At 36.2% G+C, this 20,835-nt stretch overlaps 1 protein-coding gene across 9 annotated transcripts; it reads left to right on the forward strand.

Annotated features, from left to right (window-relative positions):
* Positions 1-1,152: 1,152 nt before the first annotated feature.
* On the forward strand, positions 1,153-20,083 carry ANKRD46 (ankyrin repeat domain 46). Of its 9 annotated transcripts, XM_070940421.1 has the most exons (7): positions 1,233-1,278; positions 3,333-3,427; positions 4,917-4,987; positions 7,625-7,965; positions 11,307-11,465; positions 11,606-11,704; positions 18,202-20,083. In XM_070940421.1, the coding sequence occupies exons 4-7, from the start codon at positions 7,655-7,657 to the stop codon at positions 18,416-18,418; spliced, it is 786 nt and encodes a 261-aa protein (XP_070796522.1). In that variant the 5' UTR covers positions 1,233-1,278; positions 3,333-3,427; positions 4,917-4,987; positions 7,625-7,654; the 3' UTR covers positions 18,419-20,083. The 9 variants fall into 9 exon arrangements, with proteins under 9 accessions (XP_070796527.1, XP_070796518.1, XP_070796521.1 ...); XM_070940426.1 differs by lacking the exon at positions 3,333-3,427 and having other exon boundaries at positions 1,153-1,278; XM_070940417.1 differs by lacking the exon at positions 3,333-3,427 and having other exon boundaries at positions 1,186-1,375.
* The last annotated feature ends 752 nt before the right edge of the window (positions 20,084-20,835 follow it).

Here is a 20,835-nt window from a genome sequence, read left to right on the forward strand (position 1 = left end):
TGGCAACTTTAAACCTGGCGGACTTCAACTCCCAGAACTTTGCTGGCTGGGAATTCTGGGAGTTGAAGTCCTCCAGGCTTAAAGTTGCCAAGGTTGGAGACTGTTAGAGAAAATTTATTTCTCTATAGCTGTGCCTATTAATGGCTTTTGGAATAGACAGATACATAAGCCAATCAGAGGGCAGCTAATATATTTGAATCTCCCGGGTCCTACCCTAACTGTCATAGTTAGCAGTATAAAAGGAGATTCTTGTCAGAAACTCTTTGCTCTTCAATCTTCACTCATCTTTGCTATTTGATCTTAGGTCTTAGGTCTTAACTCTTCTAGGATCTTCCGTTAAACAACTATGAGCAGTTTGGAAGTCTGCTAGAAGAGCAGTTCTGGTGGTTTATAATAATAATAATAATTATTATTATTTATTGAATTTATATACCGCCCTACTCCCGAAGGACTCAGGGCGGTGAACAGCCGAATAAAATACATATAATATAAATGTTAAAAAAATATTAAAATACAATTAAATAATTGTATAAATAATAATATTTCTTCTGAGGAAGAATAGTCATAGATAACATAGCTTAGAGAGAATAGATATAGATATATAGCTGACAGGATAATTAATCATAGTGCTGTTTATTAATTGTATAGATATTGTTATGTTTTTATTATGTAAATAAAAACATTTACTGTTAAATGATTTAAAGGCTCATTTGTTAAAGTAGAAATTCATAGAGACAAAGGTTCACGGTTCATTGATTTTATTAACCTCCACAACAGAGACCCCCGGCCTAAAGTATCCTTATCCCTATCCCATATGTATGCTTTCTCTGGCTGGGGAATTCTGGGAGTCGAAGTCCTCCAGGCTTAAAGTGGCCAAGGTTGGAGACCCCTCCTCTAAGGCCGTGATAGTTTCTTTCCCAAGCCACGCAAACCACCACCCAATTTCCTTTCCCCCCCCAACGAATCCCTGCCTTCCGCCCAGTTTCCACGCTCTCCCCGCCATTCACGCGCCAGAGGCGAAGAGCTGCGACCAGGAACCGGAAGTGCTGGGTCGGGAGCTGCGGGAAGAACTCGCCGCGTCTCGCTTGGCTCTAAGCGGGGCCTGGTTTTTCGGGAGCGATCCTCTCCGCCGCTGAGGCGACCGGGCCCTGAGGAGGAAGCGGGGGAGAGGCGCCGCGGAATCGCCTTCGGGGGAAAAAGCCGGCCCAGAAAGCCTTTGGCTCGGCTTGGGGCCTCGAGTTGGGCGACACGAGTCTCCCCCTCCGCTGCGTTTGCCCGGTTAGATGCGGGTTTGCTCTGAGGAGGCGGACGGGGAAGAGGGAGTTCTTGGAGAGGGAGCCGGTGCTGGTGGTTTAGCAAGGCATGGGAACGCCAGGTAGAAAAAAAATCAGCCGCCATTTGGTTTCACAGCCTGCGAGGCTGCCTGGATACGTTTTCTGACAACCGAGGGTGGTGCTTAAAAATAATAATAATAATAATAATAATAATATCCTGCTTGTAGGTTGAAAATACTAATAATTCCTTTCAGAAATGTCCTCGGTGATTCTCTCTTTCAACACCCAAGAAATATATAGAAAGATCGAATCGGGTTTATTACTGTTTACATTGAACTGAATTCCGACCTTTCAAGCAATGCCGGACTACAAATCCCAGCCTCCACCACCCACGCCCAAACTGGCTGAGGCTGCTGGGAGTTGTAGTTCGGCAAGCTTGTTTATAAAATCCTCCCCTCTTCAAAGTGAGCTTTATTAGGCGATTTTGTAAATAATATTAGCTTTATTAGGCGATCTTGTAAATAATATCAACTGGAATTGAACAATCGGTAGATTCAAATGCATAATAATATTGACATCCTGAAGACCCTGGCGGTGAGAAATTTCTACAGCTTTCTAAACTTATTTATTTTTGCTCATTCGTTTAAAAAAATATTCTCTGGAAAATTTCGGGTGTGTGTGTGTGTTTACAAAATGTTTTGAATGTTTCAGTGTATTTTTTTCTGTCTGTTTCAACTCGTATTTTACTGCTGTTATGTTTAATAATACTTTAAATAACTGCTCATTCAAACACAGGAATATAGAAACTAAAGACAGCTTGTATATTTTCCTACTTTTACTGTGGATACCAGTATTTATTGGGTTTCGTTTTACAACAATTGAACCCAAGTTCCAGTTCAGTATTTCCCAATCTTGACAACCTCCAGATGTATTAACATCCATTCCCCAAAATCCCCCTGCTAATTTTGGAGGTCTACAAAACTGGGAATCTCGTTCTTATCTAACCAGAAGTTATTTTGTTAATCACTACATTTCTCTTGTTTATAAATTCTCTAAATTATGTGACTTCCACAACATTAAGTTATACAATCATAAATATCACTCTAGCAATTTAAAGCCTCCATGCATTCAGGATATGCTGGTAGAAATGGCAAGAAAACTCTATAAATTTCTAATGTTCAAAATTATGAAATAATCTGGAATATTTAGAGGTAATTTTACTCTATTTGCACTTTCCCTGGGAACCATATTGGTTGAGTTAGGGTTATATTTAAATATACTATGCTAACATAGTAAAAGAGGCAAATAATTATTTTATTGATCATAAGATCATCAGAGGAATAGTTATTGTGAACATATGACATTCATTGGATGTTTTACAATATATCTTCTATATCCACCATAACATCTTCCATTTTTCAGTAGCAATCCCTTCATTCATTGGGAGCTACGTCTTTAAAATAACAATACAATGTTATGTTGAAATATGTAGAAATCGTCACCTATTCTTTTGAAAATGAATACGTATGATCTTTTTGAATTCTGGGAGGGAGCAATGTGATGCACAGTAGAAAGAGATTTAGTAAAAGTAAAATTCAGAAAATAAATACTAAACCTACAGCAGGTTATTAGAGCTTTTTATAAAACATCAGACAAGACAGCTAATTCTACTTTTCTTTTTAATCATTGTTATTTAAAATATTTTAGAATTACACAGTTAATATTAATGTATTACTGAGGCTTCAGGGGGAGAAGTTGGGACGTTCACATGGAAATTTGGCCACTCAGGTTCTGGTGGGCAGGGGAAGAGGAGCCTAGTTGTTGGCAACCACGAGATTCTGTTGTTTTCTAGAGATGCTAGACCGGAAATAGCCTGATTTGAGGTCTTATCTGTGTGGTTGGGCAAGCTGGGTGATCTAGTTTATTGCTGCCTCAGACAGCAAGATGGATGGCATATACATCTAATAAATAAGTAAATCCTCCTGTTACACATGGCAGCCCTGCCAAGACTGCTCAACCTGATTGCCTAAGTAGCAATGGTGTTTCCCCACTTATTAGTCCTGGAGGACTTCTACATGATTCGCCTTGACAAGAAGTTTGGAGCAACTCAGTTCACAGCAGCCATGACAATGATGGACCGCACCCAATTTATTGTGAGCTCAATGTATATGAAAATCACACACTAGATTTGTGCTTTGTGGAAGACAAGATATGATCTGAAATTGGGGGATTGGGATTGTATATTGTAATATGTTAGTCATGGACAGATTATTCTGATTGCTATGGAATTTGGCATATCTCCCTACTCCACAATAAGGGGAACCTAGTAGATTTATATATCCTCTTTCCCAAGTTTCTAATAGATTTTATGGGTTTTCAGAGATCTCTTGGCAGGAAATTTGGCTGAATTTCTGGTTTGGAATAATAGGATATCTAAGGCTTTGGACTGGATTGCACTGGAATGTGCTGATCTGCTCTAGGAAATCAAGTGGCAGAGAAAATGATTAGAGTACTGCTGGACAATGATTTGTCTTAAGCTGATTGGTATGAATTCATGCTCAAGCCTACATAAGGGTGATTTAGGTTACAAAATTTTTAGTTTTGCTTATTATGTTGGCTGAAAGCCACCCAGCAGCCCTATTTAAGGCAACCCTTTCCCTTTTAGCAAAGAGTAATCGGGATTATCTGAAGAGTGCTGTGAGAAATTTTCATGACGTTTAGTGGACAAAGCCGCTTACATTTGATTGAAGTTAGACTCTAGTTAAAAAGTATCCATGGATTGGTTTTCTCTTGTGATATGGAATTATTTTTAGTCTGTGAGACACGAAGTGGATAGGGTCCACTCTCCACTTATTCTTAACACTTATTTTATTTTTACATAAAATTGCTGGGAGAGATTATTTGTCAGTAAACAGTCTAATACCATCAATGTGTGTGGATGACATTCAGCAATGTATCTCAATGCTAAACAAGTGATGCAGTGGAACTGCTGACCCAGGGTATGGAGGATTATCAGGATCTGGGGATCTCACCCCTTTGGACAGATCAAGAAACAGCAAAGGTGACCTCTTTGCTTTGGAAGTTTTGTTAATAGCCAGTCAGTTTCCTGGTATGATTCAAGGTGCTGCTTATCACCTTTAAGGCCCTACGTGACTCTGGTCCTAGTTATCGGAGAGAATACCTCATCACTTTCAAGAGGCAGCGAAGTTACAGAAAATAGAAGGAATCTAGGTCCATCCATATGCTACTGCATTGAAACGTGCTTATTACAAGAGTGGCATTTGAAAACATTGTATGATGAGAAAGGCGAATTGGAAATTGATTTGATTTTAGGGTAATTTGAGCTTCTCCATTTTATTTATTTATTTAGCAAATTGATTATAGCTACCCATGTCAAACTTAATGATTAATTCCTTATTACAAGTGGAATACTGCACTGTATGTAAGCTTCACAGTATTGCTTATGCAAACTTTACATAAATACAGTGAACACTGATATTTTTAGTTGATTGGTTACATACTGCTACAAACAACCCAGTTGAAACATATGAAAAAGTTGCTTGGTTTTTTAGTTAATTTAGTACATTGTAAAAGTATCAGAAAATTGAATATCTTTAACAAGATTTTTCTTTTCTGTTATAGATGTGCACTGGACTGTAAAGTGGGTCAGAGCAGATTTAACAGTTTTTGACCATATTTTGCACCTATTGAAGGCAAGATTTTAGCATTTTTACTGCTACCTGTACCAAACTTGATGAAGATTTTCATATTTGACAATAGTTTTAAAATGGTGATTTTAACATGATTAACTTTTTTTTTTTGCAACCAGTGTGGATTTGTGAGCTCTGAAAGAGTGGCTGTTTCATCTTTAGCTAATAGAAGCATTTGAGAGTTTAGTTTACAGTGGCTAAAAAGTGGGGTGAATTTTTCAATATATTGATGAGACTGATGAAAGAAGCCCAAGTTGCTTCCACTGAGATATTAGCTACAGTTCACCAAAATTCCATAGTGGAAACTGGAAATTAAGGCAGACTTTGCCACCTTTTTATTGTTCTCTCATATTATATTAGTAGATGGAATTGACATTGCAGCAATAAAGGCCTCTAGAGGGAGCTCAAGCTCTATAAAACTTCTCAGGTCCTGTTAGCGCTACTTAACTTCTGTTAAAGCTGTTAAAAACAAGATAGTTAAATTAGATAAGGAATTGTTTCCAAATACAGATAGCAAAAATGAAAATTGTGACATATTTCAATTTTTCAATCTTAGAATATTCAATTCAATATTGTAAGATTGTACTCACTGTTCTTCTTAGTTTAATGTCCTATGCAAAGTAGCTAATTCAAAAAGGCTGCTTTTTTATGTTGGTACAAGATATGAAATGCAGAGCTCTGTGAAATTTTAAAAAGCTGGAGCAGTGTTTAATTCCTTTGTTCTAATGATAAGAAAAGTCATTTCTTTGCTTCAGTGGTAGGGAGCAGACAGAAAAGTTTTGAGTAGAGAAATAATATTCACTTAATGGATCAGGGTCACCAAATATTTTTAATTCTTATATAAATGGCAACTTTTCTGCAAATTGCGGCTGTTTCTCCTAGTTGAAGAGCCATATTTTAAAGCTTTCCTAGACCAGTGTTTCCCAAACTTGGGAACTTCAAGCTGTATGGACTTCAACTCCCAAAATCCCACAACCAGCCATGCTGGATGGGGAATTCTGGGAGTTGAAGTCCACACTTCTTAAAGTTCCCAAGTTTGGGAAACACTGTCCTAGACCAAGGTGTTGAAGCTTTCCCCTTTTATCTGGCTGACCTAGAAAATCAGAACAATTAACATATATAGTTAAAAATCCTGGCAGGATTTTGCAGTTTTTGGCATCATTTCCAAGCCAAGCCATAAATTATAGTAACTAGGATTCCCTCCTGGTTTCCTTCATCCTCCAGCACTTCTCCAAATAGCAGAAAACATAGGCAGGGCATATCTTGGCCTCAGCTTTTGCTACGCAAGGATAAAAGCTAGACAAAGCTTTTATATACAGCCATGACTGGAAAAAAAATCTCTTCAAGAAAGAGAAGGAACATATTGACCTCAATCAGCATTCTCAGCATGAGCCTGGGCTTTCTGCTAAGCAACTAAATAAATACTCTGACCACCGTTTATTACCCCTCATAGGAGTGAAAGATAATATGCAGGCTTCACCCTGATGATGGCGAAAGGCTAACAGCCATCCAATAATAGCACAAAATCTCCAAGAAATCTTGGGAACTGTATTGTAAAGCTCATAAACTCAGACGGTGGGTGTGCTTATCACACTGTAGTGCCAGGTTTCCTTTTACTTTAAATTGTATCTTTCTCCGCTTCTGTTTGCGTAAGAGAGATCATAAATGCATCCTGCCAACCACAGCTGTTGTTAGTTTCTGCAGATTGTGACATAAGATCCTTTTGAAAACGAAAGAGGATGTAAAAATCAAATCTTAGATTTTTGCTTTTGTTTTCCTGACAGCTCATTGGCTATTTTAGTTGAATGAAATTATTTGTGTAAATAAAAATGTTCAATGGAAAATGCAGCAGCAGTTGTTTTGGCAAGTCTGGTGAGACGCATAACAAGACTTTTTAGCAATTGCTAGTCAACTCCACTGCCTGAATTTCTGATGTAAATAAGAAGCAGTTCCCTGAGAAATTAATCCCATTAAGAGTGGTGTTATTAATAGCAAATAAAAGAATTTCTGATCTGTATTATCATTAAGTTACCTTGAGGCAGCCTGGTACAATGGTGCTTAAAAGTTTGTGAACCCTTTTGAATTTTTAGTTTTTCTGCATAAATATGACCTTGGGTATGATCTGTTCTTCACACAATTCCTAAAATTATATAAAGAAAACCCAATTAAACAAATAGATTAAAATTGTTTATTTATTAAGGAAAATGATCAAAGAGTTATGCAGAAATAATGAGCATTCAAAAGGGTTCATAAAATTTTGAGCACTGTACATAGGCTAATGTTTTTTGACAATTGAAGAAAAGTATATTCCTTCTCTCTTTTTTTTCCAGAAATCTGTATATTATTTATAGTGTAAGCCTGGAGATCAAAGTACAATATTCTGGAGAATGCCTTGCAACTATCATTGTAGTGACCAAAACTAACTTTTAAAAAATGAGAGAATCACAAATGTAAAACCATCAACAGTAGAAGAAATATTTTCTGTTCTGAGAATAGTGTGGAGCATTATATGTATACTATTCCACTTTCGGATCATGCATTTAAACAATAGCTTTTCTTATTTTTTAAAAAAGAATTGCTTAAAATTCTGGCATTATTCTGATTAACAAAGGCTCACAATTTCTTCCATTTCATTTTCAGCTGCAGGTTGGCTACATTTCCCATTCAGTCATGTCTTACGTGTTTGTAAATGATTCTTCCCAAACAAATGTGCCTCTGCTACAAGCTTGCATTGATGGAGATTTTAACTATTCAAAAAGGCTATTGGAGAGTGGCTTCGACCCAAATATCCGGGACAACCGTGGCCGAACAGGTCTTCACTTAGCAGCAGCTCGAGGAAACGTTGATATTGCTCAGTTGTTGCACAAATTTGGGGGTGATCTTTTGGCCACAGATTACCAAGGTAACACAGCTCTTCACCTCTGTGGACATGTTGATACCATTCAATTCCTCGTCTCCAATGGACTCAAGATAGATATTTGGTAAGGTTGTCTCTCTACCGCATGCCTAAAAATCAGTCTTACCTATTAACACTTTGAATAGCTCCTGAGAATATATTTCAGCTTTCTTAATCTTTATTCGTCAAAAATTCAGGATTGTGGGAGCTGTTGACCCACTGTACATGCTACTTTTATTATTAATAGAAAGACAAAAAGATATATGATGGCTTTTCTGTTGTTGTTGTTGTTGTTGTGTTTTTTTTTGGGTAGCACTTACCACTATGATTCTTTCAGGTCAGGGGGATACTGTCAGCATAGAAATTATTTGTAGCACTGCTACAATTACAGTATAGCTGCCAAATATTTAATCTTTTCAGTTTTATTTGGCATGGCCAATGGTGATGAGGATTGATGTTGCAGCCCGGCAACATTTTGAGGGCACTTACGTTGGTTCTTCCAGAGCGAGTGCGTACATGGCATTGTTCTGATTCTGATGCCAACCTCTGACATGGAGATACCTCAAAATACTTGACCTCTTTTAATAACTTGAAATATATGTATATTTATTCCAATGTAAACAGAACTGGTTCAAGATGTCCTTTCTGTTTCATGATTTTTCAGTCCTCACCCAACCAGCTCTCAGAATTTATGAATCAATCTTTCTCTGAAATGTTGTATATTCACTCTACCAGGCTCCTAGCATCTGTCATATGCCAGTTGTCCAGACAAAAGCACTTAGTGTACTGAATAAATAGCCGTTTGACAAACACAATTAACAATAATCCCAGAATTGTTTGTTCTTTGAACTCTCTGTTCATGTATCCTAGTGGTTTGAAACTTAACCATTGTTCTTAAATGATTGACGCTAAGCCTCTGTTCTTTATTTTTATATTTGAGTTATAGTATTTTGTTTGGAGGTGATGACTAAGTTGTGTCTAAAGAGGGGAAACTTACGAGGTTAGCATATACTTATTTGAACTTTGCAGTGGTTGTCATAATTAACTTGGGAATGACTTCTTGATAATGGAACAGAAGTTTCAAAGAAGAATCAATGCTGCAACTGTTATCACCATATGAAAAAAATAAATAAATTCCTGGTGGGATTGCCTTGTTTACCATCTAAATAGCAAAAAAAAGTGAAGAAAGTGGAAAGTACAAATGTTAAAACTTGAATATGATTTTACACTTGAATTTAAAATAAACCGATTACCTAGTTTATTATATATAAATAAACCCAACCAATTTAGCTCCGAATAGTGGTTTCCTAAAAGTTGCTTTTATTTCCCCCTTTTGTTTCTGTTGTCTCAAATTCAAAAGAACAAAAATGCTTCAATAAGTAGTAAAACTAAAAAGCCAACTACGCATCTTAACTTTTCACTACAGTACAGGTAGTGGCAAACATCACCTGGTTGCCATTTGCAACCTCCTGCTGGCTTCCTCACTGAGTTTGCTTGTTGGAAGCCAACAAAGAAGATTGCAATAGAGACCATCTGACTGCAGGAAGTTGCAGTGTTGTAATTGCAAGCCGGGTGCTGAGCACCTGGATCATGACCACAGAGACACTGCAATGACTGGAGCTCCAAGGACTGATCATAAGTACCATTGGTTCAGCGCCAGGGCAAATTCAAGCAGTTGCTGAGAGTGGTCGTTAACCGAAGACTGTCTGTAGTGCTTTGTATATGTAAAAAAGTCTCTATATATGAACACCATAGTTTTAAGAAAGTATAGAATTCAGTGACTGCCTTGTACAGTGACTATTTGCAATTATGATGGTGATAAAAAAATTAACATTATGAGCCATGGTGGCGCAGTGGTTAGAATGCAGTACTGCAGGCTAATTCTGCCAACTGCCAGCAGTTCGATTTTCACCGACTCAAGGTTGACTCAGCCTTCCATCCTTCCAAGGTGGGTAAAATGAGAACCCAGATTGTTGGGGGCAATATGCTGACTCTGTAAATCTCTTAGAGAGAGCAGTAAAGCACTTTGAAGTGGTATATAAGTCCTATTGCTACTTACAACCAATCCTCATATTTATGACCTTTGCAGGTCGTAAAGCAAAGGAAAGCTGAAGTAAGATTATAAGTACAGTTGTGTCCCAGGTATGGTTGCTAAGTAAAGACAGCCTATAATGGCAGGAGGCTGACTTTAAAACTGACTTTAATAATAGGCGGAACCTTAGTAGGCTGTCAAAGTGGCTTCCCTGTAGCAACTGTAACATTATAAAATTGGCTTTTTCATGCTTCAGTGGACAAGAATGGAGGTCATGCTAATATTGTAAGGGACTGTAAAGTTATTTGGTAAATTATAATTCAAAGATCATGTTAAAACAAATTATAGTTTTTGATCACCTGTGGGCTTTTTTTTAAAGAAATAGCTATTTATAATGTCTACTCTGAGGTTTCAGGTAAAAAGAGCTAGTTTGGTATCGTGGTTAAGACACCAGGCTAGAAACTGGGAGAATTGTGAGTTCAGTTCTGGCCTTAGCCATGAAAGCCAGCTGGTTGACTTTGGGCCAGTCATTCTCTCTCAGCCGAACTCATCTCACAAGGTTGTTGCGGGGAAAATAGGGTGTGTTGAATATGTTGACCGCTTTGAGTTATTTGTAAAAATAATTAAGGCGGGATCAAATAAGTAAGGCAATAGCTTCCAAATATCTGCCGGTTTTGAATTCTTAAACCATAATAAAGAGAAAATAAAGTTCTAATTTCAGTTTCACAAGCTCTTTTTTGACCAATTCATGTAGAAAGAATTAAGAGATTTCAGAAGGAAATTATATCATTCCAAATATTGTTGTCTTTCTGGGTAGAGATTACCTGATACTGTAATGTAATAATTCCTACAAAAACTAATCATTTTACATTTACTGATGCAATTGAAAAATATGTAAGATTCAGGTATTTCTACCTCTAGTTTATTAATTCTCCTTAATACAATAGCTAGATTTATTTACATATTTATATTATTACTAGAGATGTTCAGCTTTTTCATTGAAAGAAAGCAACATCTATCATTTTGTGGGAGCAATTTATCAACAGCTTTCTTTCCAAAGAACTCTCAATTAAATTACCTTTTGTTTTAAAATCCAGAAGAATATAACATTCTTGTAACACAGGAAGTAAAGTCAGAGTAACTGTTAGATCAAAGTGCTTGACTTCAAGTGTAATGTAATTTAATGCAAATTCAACCAGATTATTAACATGCTATTATTGTCTGCAATTACGGCCCTGTTACTTGAAGCACTTCCAGAGTTGTGGATGAAAAATAATGAGGTATGGTTTCCAATAAACGAAGATAAACAATTTTTCCCCATAGAATTGGTATGTATATGTTTTTCAGATAGAAACCATTCTAGTACCATTTTTTTATTTTTCCACTTCACATAGCAATCATCAAGGTGCAACACCTCTTGTCCTGGCAAAACGAAGAGGAGTAAATAAAGATGTGATTCGATTGCTTGAATCTTTGGAAGAGCAAGAAGTGAAAGGATTCAACAGAGGAGCACACTCAAAGCTGGAAACAATGCAGACAGCTGAAAGTGAAAGGTTTGCCCTCCCTCCCCCATTGTTTTAATTCTATTTTACTGGTTAAACATCATTGGAAAAATTGTCTTATGTGGAGCTTATTCCGCATAGTGGAAAAGGTCAGGGCTTATTATGTGACATTTTTCTCCCAAATTTTGTAGTTGGAGATGTTTAGACTCTTCATTGGAAAGAGTTCTAAAGAAGTTGGACTGTCACATGGCCAATGAACTTCAGGAGTCAGCTCAAATTGCATATTTGGAGTAAGTCATTGTCTTTGACTTGAAATATGACTTGACAGTCCTTTGTACAATTAATAATTACACATAAAAAAGTCAACGCTGGAAAGAAGGTTCTAGTTTTTCTTTCTCCTTGAGATTATTTTCTCTTTGTAGATTGTTTGAATAGAGAAGCCACTGAGTTCCAGTCTGCTTTCTGAAGTGGTCTAGCTCAAATACAACTTGTGGGCTAGTTTTTTCATAGAAAAGTCCATCTCATGACTCATAAAAACACTGTGCTATTTTAAAGAAAGCTATGCCTTTGCAAATACATTATGAGACCTTGAGGAGTAGGTAGAAGTTGTACTTACAGCTTTCTGACAGCTGCATGCTATGTAGTTAATCATTATTAGATAGATAGCAAAAAAAAGAGCTGTTGCTTCTGGCACTTTGACTAAATGCTCGCAACCCCACCTCCCTTGTTTTGGACATATGTAGACATATGTCCAAAACAAGTTGGAACAAACGTACGTATGTTTGGATCTTCATTCTGAAAAAGATAGGACAGGGTGAAAACAAGGCAAAATTGTTTTCAGTTTCTTTTCTCTTTCAGTATTGTTATTTTGGGAAGTTGGGAACCTTGCTCAAGTTTACAAGTCTGTAGTCTCAGTATTTTAGAATTTAATATTGTCCTATTATGAAACAATTTTTCTTTTTGCCTGGAAGGTCACCTCTTATTTTCTGTCTGAATTCTTGGGTGGCCAAGGCCTAGAGAAATAAAAGACAGAAAATGTTTGTGGGTAGGATCAACATTTTCAAGGTTCCCCCCCCCTAGATTTTCAGAATTGGGGTTTTTTTAGGAGGGTTAACCCTATATCAAAGCTTAAATTAATTCATTTACTTTTCCACTGGAAATGGGAGGAAATTGTGTCTGTTTCTTGAGTATTTTGCTGTTGAAATTCTGTAGGGCTGCATGCAGAGACCTAGGAACCACAGCCTGTAGACTGCCCACCCTTGTAGTATACTAAGCGTTCTACTGCCAAATAAAATATTCAGGCAGATGATAAATCAACATTGGTTTGGATGAATTCATTTTTTTTTTTTTTGCATTAAGAATTAACTATGATAAAACTACTGTATTTGTGAATATATTTCTTTCTGTGTGACTTAACCAGTCAGCATTTGTACTTATGTACAATTCCAGTTTCAGAGTTGATTCCGAGGGTTCTAAATGTAACAAATAAATGCATACATATGTACATTTTTATTAAGCTTTTTTCTTTCTCTATTTGCCAGTTCATTATAAGAAATGTTATGTTGCTTTGTGGAATGAGACAGTATTTTTAAATAGATTTCTTAGCCATTTCAATAAAACACAATCTATTCTATAATAGCAACAGAGAAATATTGATGGGTTTTTTTTTCCTTAAGTTTTTTTTTTTTGGTATTTTTTTTTTCAAAATTCTTTCAACTAGAAACTGAATGTAATTTATTTTCCCCACACAAGTAGTCTTCAACTTATGACCAGTCATTCAATGACATTTGAAAGTACAATGGTGCTGAATGAAGAGATGTGTCCTGTGCCCACAGCTGTGGTAGACTCTGTGATCATAAGACTGTGATCTGGGAACTTGGCAATCTGTTTGCAGTTATGACTGGTTGCCAAGTGCCCCACAGTCATGTGATTGCCATTTGCTTTCTGGCTTCCCCAGAAAGCCAATAGGGAAGCCAGGAGGGAAAGTTGCGAGCTGCTGTTGCCTGCCAAGAAGACTTTCTTGTCTTTCTCGGGGCTGGCTAAAAAGACCCTTGCCAAAAACCAAACAGGGTTTTCAGTTTCAGAGCACAGAGACTTGTGTCTCTTCTGAGGGGCTGAAAATCCTGCAGAAATGCCAGAATTCAGGAAGAACAGAGAGACAGCGGGGTAAGGTAAGGGACATCTAAGTCTCTGTGCTCTGAAGCTGAAAATTCTTCCTGCCAAAATCCAAGCAGGATTTTCAGCCCTTGAGCGGCAGAGAGATTTGTTCACAGCACCTCCTCCAACTCACAGAGGGAGACCCAAGGACTCTCTATTCGCCTTGAGTCATCCTGCATTCTTTACCTGGATTTCTGTCCATTCAATGACCCATAAATACTGCAATTAGGAGTGCAGAGATTGCAGTTGTTGAGCGAAGCAGTCACGTGACATCTCAATAATCACTTTATTTAACAACTGAGATTCTGGTCCTAATTGTGGTTGTAATTCTAATTGAACGTTTGCTTGTAAGTGGTGGTGCGGTGGTTAGAATGCAGCATTGCAGGCTAATTTTGCTGATTGGCAATTGCCAGCAGTTCAGCAGTTAAAGTCTCACTGGCTCAAGATTGACTCAGTCTTCCATCCTTCCGAGGTCAGTAAAATGAGGACCCAGTTTGCTGGGGGCAATATGCTGACTCTGCAAACCACTTAGAGAGGGCTGTAAAGCACTGTGAAGCCGTATATAAGTCTAAGTGCTAATGCTAGTGCTAATAACATGTATCTAATGAAAGGCAAGCTCCCATTACCTGCCCCAGCTCCTGCCCACTTAAGCAGTTCAAAAGCACTCACATGCAAGTAGATAAAAAGGTACCACATCGGTGGGAAAGATAAAACAGTTCTGTTTGCCTTGGCATCTAGTCCTGCTGGCCACATGACCGTGAAGAATGTCTTCAGACATTCTGGATCCCTCAGTTAAGAAATGGAGATGAGCAGCACCCTCTAGAGCAGGGGTGTCAAACTGACACCCTGTGGGCCAGATCATCATGCGCAAGCCATGCCCACCCCAGCTCTGCGAAAGGAAAACGTGATATATCACGTGACGGCAGTGTGACACCGCGAGGTTGACACTTGTGTCCTAGAGTCAGATACGACTGGAGAGGGGAAACCTTTACCTAATGAAAATGTGATTTTTTAAAAAATTGTCTGTAAAACTAAGCTTAGATTTATTATGTAATTTACCAGTGGAAAAATATCTTATTCTGCTGAAGGAATCTAAACAATAATGGTTTCTAATTTCCCAATAAATCAGGTTAAAGTATTTTAAGTATCTTTTTGTATAGAACCTTGCCGGTCAGCACTTCTTATATCTTATATCAAATTTGTATGCTTCGGTTATAAAAATAAATTCTTACAGGAGGCCATCTTTGCCTAATACTTTTTTTCTCCCTATTTTTTTTCTTCCTCCTTTCTTGCCATCAAATCAAGTGACTTTATTTCTCTAATTCAAATAATAGCTGTTGAAGCTGTGTGCTTAGCTGTTATTCTTTATTTCCTGTAAGATAGTTATATTTCAACTCAGAAGATGTTTTCTACATATCCTTGGAGAAGTCTGATACTGAAAAACAATCTCTTATGTTGGTAACATTAAAAAAAAGTTTTTTCTTATCAGCAGAAAGACTATCAGTCTTGAGCCACTTCCATATGTCTTCAAAATGGCTGATATTCCAGACCTATTACCATTTTAGTATTTGGAGGTCACTTTGGTTGCAACAATAATACAAGTAGTTTCTGCAGCTCTCCTTTTTTTTTTAAAAAAAAGAGCCCACTTTGTTTTCAACAGCCACATTACCTTTCTGCTTAGATTATATTATACCTTCATTTAACCTCTATAGTGGTTATAGATTAACTGCCTGAGTCTTAACTATTTTTTCTGTCATGCACCAATGGATACTTCTCTATTTTATATAAAAAAGCTCCCTCATTTCTGTTCTCACAAGAATGAGACAATTGGTCCTGCAGTTACAAACAGCTTTCTAGGGAAGAAAATACTGTATTAAAAACTAAAGTAAAAAGTTTGGGAAATGGCATGTACTTTATGAATATTATCTCTTGTGATAACTCCTTCCAATTTTTTTTTTTAAAAATCCTGCCTTTTATTATTTTTTATAAATAACTCATGGCAATGAACATACCTAATATCCTTCCTCCTCCTATTTTCCCCACAACAATAGTCCTATGAGAAGGGTTGGGATGAGAAGGAGTGACTGGCCCAAGGTCACCCAGTCGGCTTTCACACTGAGGTGGGAGTAAAATTTATTATGCTCTGCTGCAGACCCATTGCTGCAACCTCAATTACTTTTTTGGGGGATCCTTCCCTAACATTCAGGTGTCCTTTTAATTTTTTAAAAAATAAAATATTATTTAAATAACAGACACAAAAGTAGTATTCTGCCAAATTGTTTAATAAGCAATAAATATATTCCTGCATGTATGTACGCGCACACACACACACACACACACACACTATATCTCTATCTCACAAAAAGTGATTCTTGCTGGCATACACCCAAAATAACAATTAAAACCATATCACAATATAAATACATGAGACATAAATAATAACAAAGATAAAAGCATAAAGAATAAAAACATAAAAGAACCCCAAAATGACCACCATCATCTGGTCTTATTCAAGACTAAATGATGGTCATTCTGGGGTTCTTTTATGTTTTTATTCTTATAAAACCAGGCCTGGGCAGATAATTCCCATTCAAATACAGAATTTTCAAAAGGTAGTGACTTCTGTCAGAACTAACAGAATAACAGAATTGGAAGGGACCTTGGAGGTCTTCTAGTCCAACCCCCTGCTCAAGCAAAAAACCCTATACCATTTCAGACAAATGGTTATCCAATCTCTTCTTAAAAACTTCCAGTGTTGGAGCATTTACAACTTCTGGAGGCAAGTCATTATCTGTACCTTTAAAAGTTGTCAATGTTTTATTGAGGAAAGAGGCGATGCTTGTTGATCTTAGAAATGCAGAGATGTGGTGGGGAACTAATTAAATTTGGGCAGCCTATTCTTAGGAAAGATTCTGGAGAGAATATGTTCAATCCATATAATTTTGGAAATTTTTGATTATTGGAGAAGACCTTCCCTAGCTTTTAACTTGGGACCAGGATAGCTTTGTTAGAGATAACTTTGCCTGTCCTGACGGACAATTTGCAGCAGCCCTTGACATCAATTATTGCAATGTTGATCCCACTGGATCGGGAGTAATAACACTGTGCATCAGAGCACTAATAGCATTTGTTGGGGTCCTTTCCGGTGGGAGAAACTTAGTACAGATAACTTAGTGTTAGTTCAGGATTTGGGGGATGGCATATTTTGCTCCTGGACTATTTAACCTCTAGATGCTTTTGCTGAAGAAAAACAATGAAGGCAACTAATACTGTATATACGATTCTTGTTTTTGCCAAAGATCACAAATGTTTGGAGACAGTTTTAGAGTAGATGAAGATGAATTAATTGAAACTTAATCCAAATAAGACAAATTGATTAACTGTTTGATGGTGTACCACTAACTTTGAATGGAGTTCCACTTCCTCAGAAGACCCAGATTTGTAACTTGGGGATAAGCCTGGACTTGATGCTTTTGGGAAAGCTACAGTAATAAGACTACCGTTTCTCAGTCTAGAGAGGCTTGCAGCTGTGAGTCAATCTATGGATGAAATATTTTACTTTAGTTGCTGTGCCTTGGAAACATTCAGGCTAGAGAATTATAATACGTTCCATATGGATTTAATTTTAAAAAATGTTTGGAAGTTTCTCGCTTTGCAAATTGTAGCTATCCAGATGCTTGTGGTAGCTTAGCATTCCTAACATGTCAATCCAATATTATATTAAATGAGCTGTCTGCCTTCCACAACCAAGCCCAGTTCAAAGTGCTGGTTTTGACCATTAAAGCCTAAAGTGTATGGAATTGGATTATTTGATGGATTACCTCTATATACATATAGGGAGCTGTCAAAGCCCTATGGTCAATCTCGGAGTGTGGCAGATACAATTATATGGTCAGCAATACAAGATATGGCCTGTTCAGTGGTGGCTCCTCCTTTACAGAAATCGGTTCCATGCGTACATGTTTTGTTCACATATATTTATATTTTCTTTTAAATAGACCTGAAGACCCCTCCCCCTTCCTTTTTATGCATTATGAATATTAAGAAATGATGTTCTTTCATTTTGGAATTATTTTTAATGAATTGGGGACTATAGCACTGGCTTTTGCAACTGTGTTTTGCAGTTATTTTGATTGTACAAACAGTCCAGAAACTTTTAAAATAGATTAGTTATGCCTTCTTCATAAGAGGCCTATAAAATATATAAACCAGCTGGGGAATTCTGGGAGTTAACATGCACCTATTTTAAAGTTCCTAAGGTTGAGAAACACTGGTCTATGTGATAGGGCAATAAAAGTGGGAATATGTTTGGGGTTTGGGGCATGAAACAGTTTTATAAAAATTACACAATGTATTTCTAGTTAAATAAACTGAATTCCTGTATAACATTTTACTGCTGGAAATAGCACTGAAACATTTATAATGCTGGCAAAACACAGTTGCCATCTAAAGTGAAAAGAGGCTTGATTAGCCTAGGTTTCCTAATTTTAATGGTAGCCCTATTATTTTCTTCTACTGGTATATAATGGTAGCCCTATTATCTTCTTCTGTTTCTGGTATAAGTAGATCAGGATTAACGTTTGATGTCCAAATTCTGTCTTCAGGGATCTTTTTATTTCTATTTTCACAGTGCAATGGAAAGCCACTCTCTCCTCAACCCCAACCTGCAGCAAGGGGAAGGTGTTCTGTCCAGCTTCCGAACAACCTGGCAAGAATTTGTAGAGGACCTGGGATTTTGGCGAGTGCTGCTTTTGCTTGTTGTCATTGCTTTGCTGTCTCTTGGAATTGCATACTATGTTAGTGGAGTGCTCCCCTTTGTGGAAAACCAGCCTGAGTTGCTGCATTAAAGGCAATATAAATTAATAGTGTCTTACTACTATTTATAAAGTCTCACTTTGTCCTCTGTTGGGCATATGTTGGTAGCTGCATGTAAGGTTTAGACACACACTTCCAAGACATTGTAAAGAACCCCTTCCAAAAATAAGGATGCATTAGACTTAGCTACATTCCTGAGTTAACGTATGCATCAACTGCATCTAATATTTCTTGGATTATTATTAGTTGTATTCTCTGCTGATAAAATATGACAATATAAAGAAGTGATCGAAAGCTTTTCCTTTTACGCAGACGTTTATGATCAGGAAACCAATTTGTTAGAATGTCTCTAAAAATTATTATGGAATCAGATTTTACACTGTGGTCTTAAAGGTAGTCATTTTCTACAATTAAAAGGAATTTCCTGCAGAAAAATAAACTAATTTATATTTCTTTGGTAAAGAAAGCATATATCATATTTTTCAAGAAGCAACACTTAAGGATTTTTGCACTTCTATAATTTTCACATGAAATATTAACAGTTTTTCATTTCTTTGGAACAAGACCAATATTTAGTTAATCCAAATGAATTGGGAAATATCAATACTTATTGTTTTAATAAGAACTAAATAAAACATTTTTTTTTTACTTTTAGGAGTTTTTCTTTTGTTTGGGGAGAATTTTTTTCTTTACAAGTAAGCAAAAATTATCTTAATGGCTTAAAAATTTGAATAGAGGTATTGTGTAAAACTTGTGGCATGATCGTGGAAAGGTTTATTTTGCCCTGTTTATAAAATATGAGCTTTAAACTAATTTTCCAAATAATTTAATTGCAATGAACTCAATGTCCTAATCTCTTAACATATGTATTGTTGTATATGTAAAATGAGACCTGACTTGAAACTCTACTTTGAAGTAAATTAATAATATAGCTAAATATAGGATCTGGTGAATAACCTTACTAAGATTATCTACCTAAGATTGATGGTTCAGGTACTTAGTGATGCAGGAAGTAATGTCTGGTTTTTTGCTGAACCGAAAATTCTGAAAATGGATCCAGATGTGCTGGAGCATACCCTGTCTCATAGAGTTCTATTTATATCCAGGCAAGAGAGAAAATGATTGTTGATCTCTCTTCTTATATATCCAAATAAGTAATTAATAAACCATCTAGAAATTGAAGCAAGTGATTAATTTGTTTATCTCATACTAAATTCTTCATGTTCATTCTGATGAAATATAATTTTGTGGTAAAGTGTATTCATCTGTGTATGTTTTGTAATATATTTTATAGTTTACTTAACATTGGAGGAAACGTTGGAAATAGACTATTTGTACCCCAGTTTTAGAATCTTCTTTAATGTTAACAAAACATCCTGAACATAATCCAGCCAAAGTTCTAACTTTTTAAGGACATGTGGATTTTCAATTTAGTATTTCTTTTCTTAAAGTTCGTAGGATCTTGTTTAAAACAATTCAAAGACTACAAACATGAACAAATTAATTACTCAAAAGTGAATACAGCAGAAATAAGATATAAACTATTAGAAGAATTATAAGGTTGGCGTGTCTTTTTGTAAAAAATAAAGTTCCATGTTATGTTATTTCTTTTCTATTTTACACTGCATAACTATTAATTTAATTATTAATTGTATTCCAAGCATGCCAAGGTATTCCAAATAAACTTGTATAAACTACATGTATGTTTCTATTTATGATACAATTTTAAATCAAGAAAACTCAAGAAAGCAAGTAATAAAATCTAGTTCTTCATGGTCACTTTTTTGCACAGATCCATTACAGATTTCTCATCTCCAAACATCAAATTACAGTAATTATAGTTGCTTATTAAGATTTATTTTAAGAAAACATATAATTAAATAATATATCCAGTTTTATTCAGAAGGAATGCATAGTAATTTTTGAATAATATGAATTTAACTATTTGGTCCATATTATAAGCAAAACAAGACATAAAACAACGTCATCGGCAAATTCTAGGATTGCAGATGATTTTTCCAATGAACCTGTTTTGGGTATTTACAATATATTTGAAAGAATTGACTAAAAGGAATATTATTTTTGTATTTTGTTTACATTTTGGAGATTTAGCCAATCTTCAAACAGAAGGTAAATATTAGCCAAGGATAGGAAGTAAATGCACAGACACATCTACAGTCTGCTAAGGAATTTAGTGACATAGTTACTAAGCTGGTGACTGTAGCTGGTGAAGTTTTCTGTTGCATCAGTTGTAGAGACAATTGCTTTCATTAGGCAGCAAGGCAAGTACAAACATTTAGAGCAGGATTTCTTAAGTTGACATCACTAGATACCACGAATCAGTTGGAGAACAAAGGAGGGGGAAGTCAAAAATCAAATATTTATATTATCTTTAAGGATGTTTGTTACTTCTTTTTTGTTTTTCTTTCTAAATATTTATAAACAATAA

The sequence above is a fragment of the Pituophis catenifer genome, unplaced genomic scaffold, assembly GCF_029215685.1.
Source record: "Pituophis catenifer annectens isolate HBS135680 unplaced genomic scaffold, rPitCat1.0.hap2 SCAF_3, whole genome shotgun sequence".
NCBI lineage: Eukaryota > Metazoa > Chordata > Lepidosauria > Squamata > Colubridae > Pituophis > Pituophis catenifer.

Excerpts from the sequence above, each read along its gene's own strand:
- ANKRD46 (XM_070940417.1), top strand. Across the intron at positions 11,466-11,605 it reads CAGACAGCTGAAAGTGAAAG|TTGGAGATGTTTAGACTCTT; the intron begins GTTTGCCCTCCC and ends CAAATTTTGTAG. Across the intron at positions 11,705-18,201 it reads GCTCAAATTGCATATTTGGA|TGCAATGGAAAGCCACTCTC; the intron begins GTAAGTCATTGT and ends CTATTTTCACAG.